General features: G+C 40.7%; 1 protein-coding gene across 4 annotated transcripts in view; it reads right to left on the bottom strand.

Annotated features, from left to right (window-relative positions):
- Positions 1-18,832, bottom strand: part of TNC (tenascin C) — a 177,455-nt gene that overhangs the window by 27,411 nt on the left and 131,212 nt on the right. For 3 of the 4 annotated variants that reach the window (XM_078641994.1, XM_078641995.1, XM_078641997.1), the window contains 4 exons: positions 16,605-16,877; positions 6,692-6,814; positions 3,012-3,155; positions 703-822 (listed from right to left, as the gene is read on the bottom strand). In XM_078641994.1, coding sequence (XP_078498120.1) covers positions 703-822; positions 3,012-3,155; positions 6,692-6,814; positions 16,605-16,877 — 660 coding nt within the window. The remainder of the gene's footprint in view (positions 1-702; positions 823-3,011; positions 3,156-6,691; positions 6,815-16,604; positions 16,878-18,832) is intronic. The other variant, XM_078641996.1, reaches the window with a different exon arrangement.

Here is an 18,832-nt window from a genome sequence, read left to right as displayed (position 1 = left end):
AGTACAGTAGTATTTTTTTTGAAGTGTGAAATTGAAGTAGAAGCATTTTAAACATTCAGTCAGAGAGTAATTTGTAGTTAGGGGGCCGCTATATACAAGTGTACAGTGATAGTATTAAGAGAACATTGAAATGAATGCTGGGACATTGCTATGTCCATAATGATAACATGAAAGCTACAACTAATGCACATATAACTGAAAACAACAAGTGTAGGGCGGAGGAGAGAAAATAAGTGTGCACAAGCAGGAATGCTGAATATGGTCTCTTTAAATCTGTTTTATAAATTCTAACATTTGTTCTATTTCACTCTAAAATACAGCTGACACTGGTTTCTTACTCTTTTTCAACCTCACATAAAGTTTCCTCTTCTTCAGAATCCATATCAAATGGAGATTACATCTGTATTATACAAAAGGAGTGACATAAAGGTATATTCCTAAAGATTCAACCACTGATAAATGTGTTGAAAGATGAGTGTACGTCAGTGATAGACCCTCAAAAGCACTCTGGGTTGGTTCATGATTCATTGACCAATCTCAGACCGTTCCATTTAGAAACTTGTAATGAGTGCAATATAGTAATCAATAATATAAGTATAAAAATGCTAACAGTGGCTCTGAAATCCGCACTAGCTTCTGACCCATAACAGTCAGGAAGAATTAAAAATCTGGCATTGAAATTTAAATATCACTTTCACTTACCGTTATCAGCAGCATACGAAAGTACATAGTTATCGACTGAGGCAATGGATGGTTGCCATAGGGCTATGGCGTCAGTCTCTGTGATGTTCACAGCTTTCAGGCCGGATGGACTGTCCAGGGCTACAAAGAAGACCATAGTGTCTTTATTTCCATGAATTACATCAACAAGGACAAAACAACTATAAACTAAGATGCTTTGCATTTCTTAGAAATCGCACCCCATGAAATGTTAGATATGCTAACCAAGTATCTGGGTTAAGCTGTAATGGCCCCTGAAACTCTACAATTCATACTATTGAACCTCCTTAAACCAGTGGACAATAATAAGTCTCATCACATTAATTTCATTTCTTGTTTCCTTTATAGCACTATTAATCTATTAATCAAAGCACACTGAGGCAAAGATTTCTCATAAGTGCAAGCATCATAAATGTGTAGTGCACTGCTCTATTACAGGTTATTCGAAAATTCATAAAGTAAACAATACCTTTCTGTTTCTTGGAGAAATCTGCTATCAACACCACACGGGTGTGGGTTGGGAATATTGATGCCAGAGTGTCCATGGGTGACAATATCATGTCCATTGATAGGTACGTTTTTAAAGATTTTCTAAACCTGACTCCACATATACATGTCTTGGTGATACACATACACACATCTATATATATATCTTCAAGGGACGTATATATGGACTTAAAGATAGTGAATCCATACCTCCCTTTGCACACTTACTCTTGGATATTGTGTTCTCCATTATTCTGGTATTCTGGTGATGATATTGTGACCCATCGAGATTCTGGCTTCAAGATTCCCTACCATAACCCACTACACATGTATCTCTTTGCCTCTAGAAGTTTCACACCAAATGGGCATGCAAATGCTAAAAGTATGAACTTTAAAAATCACTGAAAATATAAAATAAAATGTAAATCTCACTAACCCATTGAGCAAATATTACAGGTGTGTTTGACCTACTCTGCCATTTAATGTCAGATACCTTTAAGATTGTAGGGGGTACTGCTGTAAAATATTTTGTTGAACCTCTATTTCATATGTGCCGTTTGACTGTTTGTTCCATGCTCATAGTCAGCTCAGTGGAAAGGTCCACACTCCCAGACCATGGTTCTACTCAGCTATCCAGTTCGGTATGAAAGTGATAAAGGAAGTTGTTAAGCTACAGCTCCTGGTCTTTGGAAGTTAGTCAGGCTGAATGATACTCTCACACTGATTGAGAAACACACCTGAATTTGAGACATCAATGATGTGTGATGGCTTCACTTGCACATGGGGATGAATGGGATTCCATTATTATGGGCGGTTCCTTCACTGAAACGGTGTCGGTTGGAGGCAACTCTGACCTACATCGTAATCAGGACCTTAGCTGTCTCAATGGAGTGCATATAGCCTTTGGGTACCCACTATCAGAAACCATGGTCTAAATTAGGTTGCATTTCAGAATATCAAACACAAAAATACCATGTTACCAAAGTATCATATTGACTACTACAATATTGTGAAGGTACATATACATATTTAAGAGTTGATGTACTTTACTTAACTCCACACTCATTTACCTTACTACTGTAATATATATTTACTTAAATGTACCTACCTTCACAATATTTTAGTATTTGTCATCTTGGCTACAGTATTTAAAACTCAATACTCAAGTGATATACCTTTAACTTGGCATCAATATGCCAAATCTCTGCAAATCGGCTGTAATCTGCATACTTCCAGGTGCAAATCTTTCCATGCAGACAATTATTATTATTATTTATTATTAAAGGGGTTTGTAAAGCGCCTGGTGACGCCTACCGGCATGTCCCCGCGCTCTGGAGAGAGAGTCAGGGAAAGGAATAGACCTCACAAATTGATATGGCCTTCATCCTCTGTACAATCACTTAATGCATCATTTCCACCAAGCTTGTGTACATTAATGAAACACATGAATTACACATTGTATCATACAGATCAGAGTTAATGTTCCTCATGGGTAGTAAAACAGCAAAGCAACTCGATATTATTGTATTTACCACTATCAAATGACTCAGAGCTATTGTGATTTTATTTCTTACTGGAATCATTTGAGGAAATGCAGCAAGATATACTTAGTATATTGGTTCTATTTTAAAAACAGAATGTGCAAGGGGTTCCATATCAACCCATGTTTACGCTTGCAAACCTATCTTACATTATTAATTAGAATTTTGAAACTTTCTCACTTTCTGCATGCAGGAGAACCACTAGGAACTTCACTTGTGTTTATATTCTAGATCTAATATGTATAATTAACATCTGCACCTTACCTGTTGTCAGAGGTCCTGAGATTGGTCCACTTTCATCCAGTGCTTTGACTGAAACAACAGTGACAATATACTCAACACCTGGAGTAAGTTTCAGTAGAGTGGTTCGCGTCTTGGTTCCATCCACCGTCACAGTCTGTGGAACACCTTTGATAATACAGAACAAACAAAAACGTGAAGAGACAGTTCACTCTTCAGCAAACATGGCACCATTTAATAAAATAACAATAGCTTTTCAACAATAAGAATTTGCCTGTGATAATAAAATTGTGTGTGAAAATGAGGTGTTATCACAAACTGACTGAGCATTACCAAACATTGTATAGCAAGATATAGTTATTCCTCCACTGAATAATAAAATTAAAACTATATTTATGAAATGTAAAACCTGATTTACTCAGAGCAGCATTAAAAGACACGTGTTTAAAAGAGGAGGCATTACTTTATATAAAGCTATATTTTTGAAGAAATATTTTTGTGGAGAGTTTATTTTATTTAATATATGAGCCTGATAGATCTCTCCTACTTAATTTCTGAATCTGTTTTGTGACGGTGTAAATCTGCATAAGCTCAGTGGTCAGCTTTGGAAAGTGATAAGGGCATTCAGCAAATGCATGTGCTGATGACTTTACTGGACTAGAATTTGAGTGCCAACGCTATTTATTTTCCATTATTCTATTTATGTGCCCTCGCCTTTATTTCTGGTCCACATTATATGTGTGCGCAACTAACTAGTATTGTGGGTCCACTATGTGGCTAAAAATTCTAAATTTGAAAACTGAGAAGCCTGCCCAAGAATAATGACTAGAGAATCTTCATATACTCCTAAAATGAAAGGAAAATTTGTTTGCCCAATCTTTCTCTTTAGGCAGACATATTTGTAACACCATCATGGCCAATATATTCCTCCATTTGTGTCAGTGAAGCCCTATATAGACTATTAAAGCTTTAGCCCCTATCAGTACATATTGAGCTACAAAAACTCCACAATGGACGCACAATATTTTCTCAATCGTGAACATTTTATAAAATGTCTGGAAGTACATATTCACATTGGGACTGTGTGTGTGTAACTTGCTGTATTTCCCTGGCAGTGTGTCTTATGTCTCTAAACACATCCAGAGCTTGCAAATTCCCATGATGAAGCACAAGAATGTGGTCTCGGATAGAGCTGCGAAAAAGAGAACTGCCAGCCTGTCCACGCCATTTCTCAAAAACTGTCCACCTCATTGTTCAAAAACTAATGAAGCTCCACAGGTGTACAGTGCCAATTATTGTGCATTAAGAAACAACATTTTGCTTAATTTAATATATACATTCTCTTTTTCATTTAAATTATAATTGTATTATTGACGTAATCAGCCAATTAGTTGGTCTAACAATCAATCAACAAATTTGTCTGGCTAATGTTCAGTTTCTGGGTTCTCCCTGCTTAAATCTTCCAGCACACTTCAAGCACAATCGCATGATCACACTAATGACACAATGCATTTAACACCCTGATAGGGAAACATCCTTTACGACGCAACTTATACCACGCAGTGCCTTTACAACGCAGGTTTTTCAACGCAAGTCATTACAACGAATTGCGCTGGGGGGCGCTCTAGGATAGGTAATAATTTGATTTACTATCCAACACCTTCCCTACTATCCACGGGGACTGGAGTTGGAATAGTAAATTAAACTATTACTATCCAGCACCCCCTAACGCAAGTCGTTGTAACGACTTGCGTTGAAAAACCTGCGTTGTAAAAGCATGCGTGGTAAAAGCATGCGTTGTAACAACGTACATCTCCCTGATATGACACCCCATGAAAACACTCGCCTCTTTCGGAGGTCTGTAGTTAGGATTTCAGAAAACTGCCCAATATTATCAGAATCGTTGCGTATCACAGATAGGTAGTTATTGTCTGTAGTGGTAAAGTGGACAAAAAAAATGATGGTCTGGTTTTGGGCCCAGAGTAATTTCCTGTTCTCATTGTGCCATAGGAAAGAAGCTGCACCTTAGTGACAAAGCCCAAGTAGGCCGAAACTGGTCTGGGGTGGCTTATTTACTGTTCAGTAGGGACCTGTCCCTGGAGTTAGTGCTGGATTATTCTTTTTGCAGCAGGACCAACTCTGATTTGCATATGACTGGTTCTTGTAAGGAGTGGCATAGAGTGGAAGAACACAGATGGACTGGAATTCAATGCAGGGTAATTATTAGTGGCCAGGATTAATTTAAGCAAATAGCTCCTAATCTCTTTGTAATCCCAATGCAATGCCTTAATCATGATGAGTACGCAAGCTTGTGGATCTCATGTCATAGTGCAATAGAAACCAAGCAGCATCTTACTGGCGATGATCACATCAGCTGAAACCAGTCTAGGTTTATTGTTTTCTTCTTAAGAGGGAACTGGGTCTGGCAGTCTAGTCTGAACTGTTCCCATTGATTCTGGGATGAAATGGCCACCCTGGGCAAAACTTCATGGACTGACAAGCAAGATACAGTAACTGCCTGAAGCTGAGATTAATTTCAGTATTCCATCAATTTCCTTTTTGTTTTTTCATGTTCACTGCCCCAAATGCGACTGGTATGCACAGGCGTGGGTCCCATGCCACTATGGCGTAGGAAACTCCTGCATTTTACCAACAAGGACAAGTTTGGCCGAAACTGGTCTGTGCCTGCTTGTTTCCAGTTCGGAGGGGACCCTGTCTTGAGAATTTTGGGTAGCTTTGAATGAGGGTGGATGGATCTTGTCTGGAGTGGCAAGGGGCAAACATATGATGGACTTAAATTCAGCCCAGAGTGTCTATTAGTGACTGAGAATAATTCAACCAACACCTTTTTGCTTTCTACAAATAGAATACATTTTAACTCATCTCAAAACCAACATGATAGGTATATGATTCCTCATGTTATCAACTTCAGAATAATTAAACCCTGAGTGCCCGATTCACAGAACTAACTTAATACAAAATCCTAAATGTACTACCATTTTGGTATTCACAGAAGGCACTTACTCATTTTGATATTCACAGAAGGTACTTACTCATTTCGGTATTCACAGAAGTTAGGAGTCCTAACTTTAGGACTCCTAAATGCATTCTCTGAATACCGAAAGTCTTAAAGTTAGGATTTTTCTCAGTTTAGGAGTAGTAAAGTTAGGACTCCTAACTTTTGGACTCCTACACTGCGAAAAATCCTAACTTTAAGACTTTCAGTATACACAGAAGGCATTTAGGAGTCCCAAAGTTAGGACTCCTAACTTCTGTGAATACCAAAATGAGTAAGTGCCTTCTGTGAATACCAAAATGGGTAAGTGCCTTCTGTGAATACCATAATGGTAGTAAGTTTAGGATTTTGTCTTAAGTTAGTTCTGTGAATCAGGCCCCGAGTCACCATTGTTGGGACTCAGACCTGTAATGATGATTATGTTTGCACAGATTCCACAGGCAGCATTTTAACCACCTTTGTCAGAAAACTGGTCGCAGCTATCCTGCTGTAAAGAGTTAACAAACAGTGACCCATAAGATATTCACTTTCTTGCAAGCGGTTAGTCAGCAATAGGGAACTTCCCATCAAGCCTAAGTGTTTGCCATCTTTCAATTATTAGACCTGTCATGGAATTCAATATCAGCATCCACTTGGCAGGCGAACACAGCTTTGGTGATACCTCTGCGTCAAATGCTTTTCATCTTACCTCCACTTTTTGGGACATAGGTGATCTTGAAGCTGTCAACTCGTGTCTGTGGGGCAGTCCAGCTAACAGTGGCAGAGGTTTCGGTGATATCAGAGAATAAAAGTCCTTTTGGAGCTCCAACAGCTGTGGATAATAAAAGTAATGTAATTAATTCATATTGTTCATGCACTTTGTCAACAGTCCATAGGCACCCACTCGTCTTTGATGGGTAAGGCGTAAGGCGTTGTTAATATATGGATTCCTATGAGTAGAGTGTCAAATTTTTTTCTAGATATTTGCCTCAATTATAAGTTACATAAAAGAAGTCTGGAGGTGTATTACCATTTTCTTCGCTGGGGACAAGAAAATGGTAATATGAAATTGCAATCATTCACTTAGGGTGTGCAGGCACACTTGAATAAAATAACACTTTCCAAAACCATGCAATGGGGTACTTAACCGCTATTTTTACCACCATAGTGTAACGATCTGAATGAAGTCAGGATAACTCCCAGCAATACATGGTATTGAGAAGACGAAGTGTGTTGGGCATTCTCAGACAATTTTCCTCTATTACGACGTGAAGTGCAGACTTTACTTCACTCCCCTTGAAAAGAGTTGATGCTGGATGTGATGCAAATTGATAGAAGAAAAGGTATCACTGCTGAAAGATGGATGAACTTCAAATGTGTGGTAAGAGCAAGATATGTTTTCCTTCTCTCTCTGCTAAGAATTGGTATTGGATGCAGGAGAGATGTGTGAGATTAGCCGGGTAGAGGATGTGGCCTAACGACTAAGGCGGTCGATCTCAAATCTGGGGAACCTGGTTCGAGTCTCTCTAACAAAAATGAATGTGTCCTTGTGTAACACAACTGGTGCTCATGTAAAGCGCTCTGATTCTGATACCTTTGGGTCAAGTTTGCGCTATATAAAACTCCGGGGAAAAAAAGCTGTGTCCTGCAACAATTGTTCTTCTCACCATCTACATTGGTTTCCTCCTCAGCGCTTTGGGGTAAACTTAGGGCAGCTTAAAACCTTTAACTAGCATAACATCTTGACATAGACTGAGATCACACTACTTCTTATCTTGGGGTAGGAATGCAATTTCCAGAAGGGAGCTAAGATGGTAGTGATGTCCTCGTACCCTATGGCCATATATGTGTTCAAGGATGGAGTACTGTTTTCTCCTTTTACATAAGATCCTCACTTAGCCCAGTAGGAAGAATAGCCGAAAGAAGGCTTATCACTTTGAACACTTGGACCAGCATAGCACCCGGTGGGAGGCGAGGTACAACTTGAATGATAATACATTTTTGGGTGTAAATGCATGGAGATCTAGTTTCATTGGCTACTGGTTAGGGCTGTCGTGATGAGTTAACTAAATAGGCTTGGTTGACAGGCAGTTAATCTTCTTCCTCAAGCTTTTCACATGTGAGATGTTTTCCTCCTGTCCTACGTCATTCTTCTGAGTTTTTCTTAATCCAACTCTTGAAGGACCCAATTCAAGCAAAACAAGCCTTAAGGTTGTTCAAAATGAATAGACCACGCAGGAAAAGTCCATTAGCAAAGAGTGACAAAACCAAACAAGCCACATTGAAAGGGTTGGTGGCCAAGTGCCAGTGCTGTGAAAAGCTAAGGAGTGAAATGGACTGGAAAGCAGGAGACAAAGAGACGTGCATCTCTCAAGCCTGCATGCCTGGCCATTGGAGGAGAGGGAAAAGCTTGCTTGAACAAACCATGGCAAAGAGAAAAATCTTACAATTATTCCCCTCCCTAGAGGACTGTAAATTATTTCAGTTTTGTGAAGGACACATTTGGTGAACTTTCTGATTTATTTTCTCTTTGAATATGTGTGCCAAAAACGACAGACAAATTACATAGGAGCACTAAAGTGTGCTTTATTATTGCAGAGAGTTGGCTAGGTCACAAGACTTCATTTAGAAATATCTTCGTTTCGAGTGAAAGAATAACAAATCCAACAAGATTGATGTTTGACGTGATGTGGCCAGGGTACATGAAGCTACTATATCTTTTAAAAAGAATGGTAGATGCTGTTAAAAGCTCGAGCATATTTGTTTTAATTGACAACACGCCATATATGTGTATCCTTGTGTAGCTCTGTCATTACAAAATGGCCGATACCGTAGAGTCTTTAATTTTAAAGACTGTAGTGAACAGCAAGAATGGTGAATAAGGTTTGTGTGGCTGACCTGTACTTGTGATTCAATCACAGTGCATGAGTGCCCCGTGTACCTCTGGAAAGTTAAGCCCAGTGGGTTATCTTTCTAGAATATTTTTGCACAAACATCTACTTAGCTATCCTAATATTGGACTGTTCTACATATGACACATTTTACAGCATTTACTTCTGTTGCATAGCACTGTAAGTGACAGGTGTTAATATTTTCCAATGGAACTCAATGTATTGACCTCTTAAGGATGAGAGATCTGTGTTTGACCCTGCCAGTTTTCGCACTTTATCTCTATAGAGCACAGAGGCCAGTGGCAAACCATGAGCTCACCCATCCGCCCTCCTGGATTGGCACAGGTATGATATAAGAAGCATGTAAGTACTCTTAGTCTGTAGCGACAGAAAAAATGTACCTGTGTCACGTAATGGATAAGATAATATGTAAAGACAATGCTCTGTTCTCTGACAGCACCAAAGCCTGTTGTAATATCATAATGGCCATTAGCGCTGAACATAACCCAAGGTAACATGATGGGTCCTGGCACATAGACTGCGGTGACAGTGTGGCCGTAGAAGAGCGAGGGAGTTCCCTCACAGGTGATCTCTTGGCTTGAATTGCTCTGGTTGTTCTCGCTATGTGATATTTGGGATCTTTAGTGGTAGTTTGAAGCAAGCCTGAACCAATGTTCATCATTGACCATTGTGAAGGAGCAGTGAGAGGGTCAGTGCAAGTGAGGGTTGTGTGACGTTTCAGTGAGGTACAGAGCACTGTCCATGTGTCAATAAAGAGGCAGTCATTGTGGCCTTTTGCCGATATTTGTCAACACCTATCATTGGTGACCTACAGCTGTTTGCTACCTATCCGCACCTTTTGCAAGACCTCCCGCCACTGATCTAGTGGTTGTGAAGCGGGCACTGTTTGTGTGTGGGGGGTGCACACACTGAAGGAGTGTGTGTAAGTGAAGGGCTATAGATCCACTGAGACAGTGACCTTGAGAGAAGGACTAATGTATACTTGGGTGAGGTGTGGCGCCGTAGCCAGGGGGACTGACGCTAGAATCTGGTGATCACGGTTCGATCCCCAGCGCCGGTGGCAGGTTAGCTCAGCACCATGTGACTCTGGGCAATTGCTTGCTTAATCTTCCTGATGGCCCCCAGCGCCTAGAGACCCTTTCGAGTGATTGTTCGTGCTTTACAAATGTGGATTATATTATTATTACTTCAGGATTGTGTGTGTGCATGGGTGCATGTGTGTGTCTGAGAGAGAGCACGCACATGCATGTGTGCACTCTGTCCATGTGTGTTCTTCTCTGTGCTGAAAGGGTTGGTGCGGCAGAGGAATGAGGGATGGTGCATGAAAGTGAGCTGAGTCGAGGAAGTGTTGTGATTGCGCTGTGGGAAAGGGAGAAAGTTTAAGATCAAATGGCAGAGGTAGGTAGGTGTGTTTATGTAAAACATACATCTGAGGGGAGGCAGACTTTATAAAATAAGGATGATGGTTCACTATGGATGGCGGGTATATATATAGTGATGTTATAAAGATAAAATTGTACAATTGTGTGCTTGTGGATGTGTGTGCACACAGGAAGCACTGTTTACCAGTGAATGGCATGAGTAAATGTTAGTTGATGTGAGGAATGTGAATGGAGGGCACTGGAAAGGTATGTGTAACATAGAAAAAGCTGTGAAATTTAATAAGAAGGAAGGTGCACGCCCAGACACAATGAGAAATATTGAGAAATGTGAAGCAATGAGTGTTGGTACAGGGAGAACGTGCACTGAGAGAAATGCTTGTGAAGAAGGAAGGGTGGTAAGATGAAGTGTTTGTGAATAAAGGAGATGGGAACATCTAAACACAGGTGAAAGGAGAGTGTACACCTGTGCCTTGTTAAGTAAAGAAAGGGAAGCAGTGATAGAGAGTGATGGGTAATTGTGTACTAGTGAAAGATAAGCATGAACATAGGATCCAATGTGTGAGAAGAAAGCACAGGAGAGTAATTTCAAATAATTCATAGAAATTATGAGTGAAGTAAGTGGTCAAGCACATAGCAGAGAAATGCATGTGAGGTGGAAGTTCACCAGAAAGCAGAATTTGTAACATTAAAGTGAACCAGAGGACAGTAAGTGGCAGAGAGGGAGAAATGAAGAATTAATGAAGATAAGAAAAATAGACTCAGACAGAAATTATGTCAGGTAAAAGTCCTCTGACAGTACTGAGTGTATAACAAAGGTGCAGCGGGGTAAACATGTAACAAACTTAACAGATGACAATGAGTCTGAAAATCGGCAGGGAACTTGAGGTAAACCTATATTAGGAGGAGTTAGGGATGGAAGAAGGTGCTCTGGGGCACTGAATTGTGATTTCAGGTACAACGAGTGTGAAGCGAAAATTTACTTTCAATAAAAATATTTTGAAATTAAAAAAAAAATGTAGGTGAGCTGTAGAAATCAATGAACACTGGCAGAGGGAATGAAGCACAACCCTAAAGGTGAGACACACAGGTGAGCCGTAGACGAAAGGGGGCGCAAAAACGAAGAAGCTACTAGCATGAGGCGAAGGTGTGCAATGCGTGTGAGATTAATATGAGAAGTCCCCGGGGGCCCCCATCGCATAAGAAGGAACAATGTAATTGCTTCTGCCTTGGGAAAGGAGCAGCGTGTGAGGCAAACCTGACATCAAGACCAGGCTAGCAGCAGCTGTGGAGGATGACGCGGCACGTGTAATGAAGGTCGTTAACATACATGAAAGAAAAGAAGCCAAGAGGCCGATTAGTGAAGAGGGGAACGTGCAGCAGGAAGCACAGAACACCACAGACAGCCTGTAATCACGAGCAACCCCTCCGGGCGACACCCGCCCTTGTGAAGGCTTACTCACAGGGCTTAGGACTGGAGCTCAACAACAAGGAGGCAACAACTAGACTGATGAGCATTGTGTGAAACAATCAAAAGTGAGAAAAGGTCAAATGTGGAGTCGGAGGCCTGAGCCACACGACAGCCTATGTCAGCTGTTTAATGGACCTTGGCTAAGGCCACAGCGGCATGAGCTGGATAGATGTCCTGGGGTGATTGCATCAAAGGAGACATTTGTTTCAGGATCGAATATTACACAAACAATCTCCACATTCAAAGTGTATGACATACTTCGGTGGGATATGCAGAAGGTTAGTGACGTCACATATGCCAACTTCTGGGCAGGTATTGGATAAGGTGGTGTCACTACTCTTGCACACCTTGGACCTATTCGTAGCATTCACCACTTTACGGCAACTCTTCCTGAATGCTACATTCATTTGCAACATTTCCTACTTCACCAGAAAATGTTAGGGAAATATAAGTCTTGTAACATGTCTGAATGCTGGACAATCTTTTGATATAAGAAGACTACCATGCTTAAAACAAACAGGCGAATAGTGTTATCCCAGCCTTAAGTTAGGAAAATAGCCTTCCATGTTTAAAGTGGTACAGAGTTATTCCGCACTTTCTCAGATCCTTTTGAACATCCCACACTCACAACCTCAAGAAGAGAGCACACCTCTTTGTCCTGAAAAGCAAAACGTGAAACACAGACCATGCATGCGGAATAAATGCAAGATCTGGATTTATGCCTTCTTAAAAAATACAGCTTTATTTACACCCCCTAAATGGTCAACAGAATCAAAATAAGGGGAGTAAATGATGCTCTGTAACATACAGTGCAGGTGGAGAAAGAATGAGAGATGCATTTCTGATCATGTCAGTCAAGCACCGCTGGAGAAGTGAATGCTAAAATTGTGGGTCATATTCTTATATCTGTTCAGCGGTCTTCTACTGACTCCACTGAACCCAGCTTGAACTGGTTCAAGGAAAATTATTTCAAATGTAGGATAAGTTTATAAAGCAGTTAAACAGCCTTTGATAGTAGGCAGGGCTGTTGGTTATTCAGCTGTAAAAGTGTAGTGGTCAGTGGCTAGTCCACAAAGGCACTGCTCTGTTGCCAAACCTGTTGAACTAGACAACTTAAGTTCCAATCCTATCTCTTAGCTGCAGACATTGAGGGGCAGAGGAGCAGGCTAGATGATTAAGAAACTCAAAATTTGCATCCACACTTTGGTTGACTGTGGAATACTCACCTAACCAAAACTGCCTGTGAGACATCTAAGCAGTTATACCAGCGTTATACCCAAAAGCTCACTTTAGAGACCCATCAATTTGAGTGATACATGCTTTTTTGCACATGCTCCTGTTTTTCAATTAATGTTAAGATGAGTATGGTGACTTTAGTTTGGCTAAGATAATGCAGGTCACTTGACAGAGCTGAACCTGACTACTGGTTTAAATTTAAAAAGAAATTTAGCATAGAGGCAGCCATAAGCCAATTACATATCACTTTTCCCACATTTTTGGACTTTTGATTTTCCCAGAGTTTTATATATGTGTTTAAATATAAAAATATCATTAATTGGTGGAAGGTCATACCTTTATGATTCATAATATGGAGAAAATGTGTATTTGAGTACAGTATATTTCATCTAAAGAACATGTTCAAGGAATACTTACTGGATGCCGAACATATTGTGCCAAATGATGACAGAGTGTGTTTGTTCAATTGATTTTAAATAATGTTTCTTTCATAATGATCATAAAATTCTCCAGTTATTGAGATCGTTCAATCACAAATGTGTTATTGCACTAGGCATCTATGCATTATTCTGGGGGTCATCTGGAGTCTGGTGGAGGAAGAGCCCCACCGTAAATCAGCCGCTCACTTGCCCTACCAAGTTTGTAGTTCACCCACTCTTTTTAGAAACGGAGAAGGGCTGGGCTTACACCAGTGAAGACGCATCTGCCTCTGAACATCTAACCCTTTACCTGGCGGCATCCCTAACAAAGGCCCAAGGTCAAAATGGCACTCGCCCTACCCTGACCATAGCTTCTTGTTCCACGCGGTGCACACGGTACGAGGTGCCAGAAGGTGAACATTGTCCCGTAAAATAATCAAGAGATCCTTTCAATGTGTCCAGATAATGCTCAGTGCAGAATTCTGCTATTTGCCTCTCCTTCTAAATTAGATCCTTCCATCCCTTTGACGAACCTCATGTGGCCAACCCAGAAAGACTTCTTGTGCATAAGTGTGACTTATTACAGGAGTAAGGCACACGTAACTTAGGAGGAAGACATGACTAAATGCCGAACAAACTTAACACCAAGGACCTAGAGACACTCAAGTCAGGAGTAAAGCCAAACCACAGGGAAACATTTAGATTCAAGATTGGGCCCCTGCTAAGTCAAGCACAGAAAAAAATCCTTTACATTCAGGAGTAAGACCACCATCACAGAAAAAGCTTTACGTGCAGGAACATGGTACACCTCAGTCAGGAGTAAGACCACCTAACCACAAAAATGCTAGGAGGAAGACATAACTGCTCAAATGAAAAGCTTTGAAATTGAGGAGCAAATAGCGAGAAAGTCAAAAGTCAAAGTACATTAAGGCACTCCAAAAGGAATTCAATTTCTTCCTGTCACTGAAAGCCAGCCCTGCCTGTGAGCCGTTACTCTTCATTTCTAAAATTGCCGCCTCACGCGCAACTGGTATTTTATAGTCTATGATCTTAATGAGCTTCATGATCATATCTCAACCACACATCTGATTATCTGAGTTCTGATATAGTTGTCGGTATGACAGATGTTTACTAGTCAAATGTGGTTGTGGTTAAGGCTCCTTCTCTGGAGCGGATGGCGGTGCCAGACCTCGGAATGCAGTGAGATTCTGGCACAATGCCTGCTTCTCATTTGGAGTAGAAGTTATGTGCTGATGTTGCTGTCAGTTATCCACCAAAGTCTGCATTTTTAACACTGTCTTTGAAAACTCACAGACTCTTAAATCTCCCCAGTCTTCCGCTGTCACCTAAGGGGTTCGGGTGTCTGATGTGGCCCGCACCAGCATCACAACTTTTCCTGCGAACAATGTTCTGAGGCGAGAATGAAGACTAGGGACCAGATTTAACAAATCTTCTCCAGCGTAGATCAGTATTGCACCAACATTTTCACCAACTCACTGCAATAACAACCTTTCCATTAGGGCTGTGCTCAACGACCAATGCAATAATAGCATTCAATCAGGTATTCAGGATATGCAAAATGAATATGTATAAGGTGAATTTACTTATACTTAATTTCATTGGTGATGATTTAAATATTTATTGGCCATTCTGAAAGCCAACATGAATCCTACAGTTTATTTAGGCAACATGCCTAGCCATAATATGCACTGACCGCGATGTATAAAGATCGGGCCTTTGAACTGACTGGTGCAAAGTTAATTTTGCACAGTTTAGTTGGTGCAAATGTCTGTGTAAAATGTACAAATATTGGTGCTAATTTAAGTAAACTTTCCACAGAAGGTACCATCCAACCATCTCTGTAGGGGAATATAACACATGTAGACATTCGCTGTACCCAGAATCACCCGGCGAAAACGTACATATGGTCTTGGAAGAGTAGGCATTGCCTTTACTCTCTTCCACAATCTGGAGTAAGATGAAACATATCAACAAGATTTTGCACACGGTGGAAGAATTCTGAGATATTTTACAAGGATTTTGTGATTGGTTACTAACAGAATCTTTTGACCCTCAAATAGCTCAGAATATTTTAACTGGTAAGAAATTTCAGCTTCTCAAAACTCTGATGCTTGTGATGTATGAATATCCAATTACAACGTGTTGCCCACATATTTTCTTCTTGGTCCTTCTCTAAGCCACTGCAGGTCCAACGAAGGATGTAGCATTAGCATTAATGAAGGTTCAGGGACATTATCCTTGAGATAATTACCCTTTGCCCTCAATATGTAACGACCTCTTAACCATTGGGTGTCTATCCAGAGTGGTGGGCAATTATCTCATGGCAATGCCCCAGAGAACGTTCAGTGCAGAAGTATGCTTTGGAAATCTGCACATCAACACAATCGATTTTCTATGCTCTTTTCCCTTATTTCTCCATTTTTTTCTGTATCGTCACGTACTTGGCATTTTACCTTAATTCTCTCTCTGATAAAAGAAGCCATTGTCTCTAGCACTTCGAATGTTATTAAAAACAGCCTCTAATTTGCTTCACGGAGGATGTACACAAAAATATACTATGTTTCAACTATACATGTGTGTGTATGCACGTCTATGTGTGTGCAAGCGCACAGACGTTTTCTCTTTGATTTCATTAAATGTAATTCTATTCTTTGTATTAACTTGCCAGCTGCACATCTAATGTTAGTCTAAGTATTCCATTTGTTCATATAAACGATTTGCTGAAGAAACACATTTTATTTGTAAATTCTGTTTAGGGGAATTACATCCTGCTTCAGTGAGTCCAAAAATAAGGTTTTCAGAGCACAAACCCTATGCGCTTTGGACTTATCGGATTTGGGGCTAAAGAAACGCTCTAAAAGAGGTGGTACCTGTCCTTCTCCCCTAGGGTGTCCCCACCAGTGTCTTCCTATTTTAGCACAATGCACCACATGATGATAACTCTGAAATAGTGACCCTTGGTGTAGTCACATAAATGTGATGTTGTTCCAACCAACTGCACCTAGAGAAAAGCAAAGGTGACACAGCCAGGAAGAAAGCGTGATGAAACACTAAAATAAAACCTAGAAAGAGAAAGTTGTGTTTAGACTTCATTAGACCCCCCCCAGGCCGTGAGCGAGCAAGCGGGAAAAAGTGAGGTGCCCCTCCGGATGCCCCTTCATGCTCTCAGGTGCAGTCCTGATACCTGTGGTAGCTATAGCATTTATCGGCCCAGATCGTTGTCCGCTTGCAACTCCATAGAGTTCAACCTCATACTCAGTGCCATCGCGCAAGCCTGTGATGGTGGTGGTGCGATCCGGCCCAGGGACCTCCAGATCCAGTGGATCGAACCTTCTCTTGCTGTCCCTGATTTTTAGGATGAAGCTGTCAAAGACCCCTCCGTCCGCAGTCCAGGACAGACGGAAACCTTCCTCCGTGGTATCAGAAACCAGAAGGTTGTCGACTTCAGGTTCGGCGTCTAAGTCGGCCATGTTGTGATGTGGGGAGGGAAACAGTGTTGACATGTTAAGACCTGTGCAGTTTTGCTTCATAAAAAAAAGAAATGGCTCCAAAGACATTTAATATATTCGCAACACTGAAAAAAAAAGTTTTGAAGATGTTTGCAATTTCGACACCAAAGCAATTAAAAAGACATTTCTGGTCGCACCCTTCTAGTCTTCCATGCAAAAAGAGTAGGCTGGAAAAGATGATTAATTCACTGACTCTTTCACTGGAGACAGACAGTCTTATGAATCTGTCACGAGAATTGAAACCAAAGTGCTATTAACAACATGCAGCAGCAGGGGGGCGGATATGTTACTCTCTCTTCCAAATGCAGAGTCACGTGGTTTGGCAAGAGTTTCTCTCCTGTGCTCCTTTCTTGGCAAAGGGGAACATTTGGAACATGCTCAGAGCTTCTGGACTGAGTGATAAATCATCAGTCAGTGTGAGAGAGCTGGAGGTTCAGACTCCACAGCTAAACATATTGTGCTTTCCAGCTGTTAGGAAGTTATGCCACAGCACTATAGACAGGGTCACAGGAATTATATTGTAGGGGAGGATCAAACTATGCAGTAGAGTTGAATAAATAATGCAGCAGAAAAGGAAAATTAGGATGCATAATGCAACACATTTTGTACTAGTATTACTTCCTATTTAATTTAATTTGTACATAAGTTTACACCATCTGGGTAAAGATCTCCCCCCATATTACCAGTTTCGCATCCAGATACTTGAATAAGCAACAGTAAGGGGACCCAGCAACCTTTGCAAAAAGCCTTCCACTGCACAGCAACATGTTTCGCCATGTTTTAGTAACTTTTAATCTGTTTGAGCTAAGTATGTTTTGGGTGTTGAAACCTGCAGCTTGTGCAGGATACAATGGATGATGTGGCATGTGTGGCTAATCCATAATTATACGGAAAATAAAATTTTTCTGGTGGCCCTGGTTAGAAAGCATGGGGTATATCAGGAAATGCTACCTGACCTCTTTACACTTTATTGTGACATTTACTGGCTTAAAAGGTTTCTCGTATGTGTACGCCATTTTGTCATATTAACCTTTCCTCACTTATCTATTACCTTTATATGAACGTTTTCCTTACTTTGACAGTCTTCCTCTGTGAACTGCTTCAAACTTTGAGGAGGAATTGTCATCCAAGTAGGGTAGGGAGAGAAAAGTGTAAGATATATCCAACAGCAAAGGTGCAACGTGAAGGGTAGAATCATCTTCGTTCCACCAAAAAGAAAATCCGACCCTTCCCTTTGCTCCAAAGCTTCAGTGATTGGTAGAAGAATGTGTTTACTTTTCTGCATTGTAGAACAATACTACAGAATGGTATATGTGCTGGCCAATATAATACATCTGTGTGATGTTTAGAACAAGAAGGGCTACAGGGCTATTAGAACATTCCACGCACTGAGGGTAGAATACTCAAATTTAAAAAGTCCATGGGCCATTTCATTCCCTTCAATGGAACTTTTCTACATATTAGTTATCTAGTATTCAGACTTGGCCCAGTCAGGCCTAATCAGATTGGCACAGGACTGACCATTGTGTGTAAGGGCTTGAAATTAGACTGAAGTCTTGTAAACAGATGCTTCTTATGGCTGACCCAAGGGAATGTATGACGTTACAACGCATGCTTTTACCACGCATGCTGTTACAACACAGGTTTTACTACGCATACCATTACAACGCATTACACTTGGGGGTGCTGGATAGTGAATAGTTTAATTTACTATTCCAACTCCAGTCCCCGTGGATAGTAGGGAAGGTGTTGGATAGTAAATTAAACTTATTCCCTATCCTAGAGCGCCCCCAGTGTAATGCGTTGTAATGGTATGCGTAGTAAAACCTGCGTTGTAACAGCACTGCGTGGTAAAAGTTTCGTTGTAATGGTTGTAAACCACCCAAGGGGGCTATAACTAGTA

This window comes from Lissotriton helveticus, chromosome 5_1 (assembly GCF_964261635.1).
Source record: "Lissotriton helveticus chromosome 5_1, aLisHel1.1, whole genome shotgun sequence".
NCBI classification, from domain to species: Eukaryota; Metazoa; Chordata; class Amphibia; order Caudata; family Salamandridae; genus Lissotriton; species Lissotriton helveticus.
The sequence above is the reverse complement of the archived record's forward strand: the minus strand, read 5'-3'. Positions and strand labels throughout refer to the sequence as shown.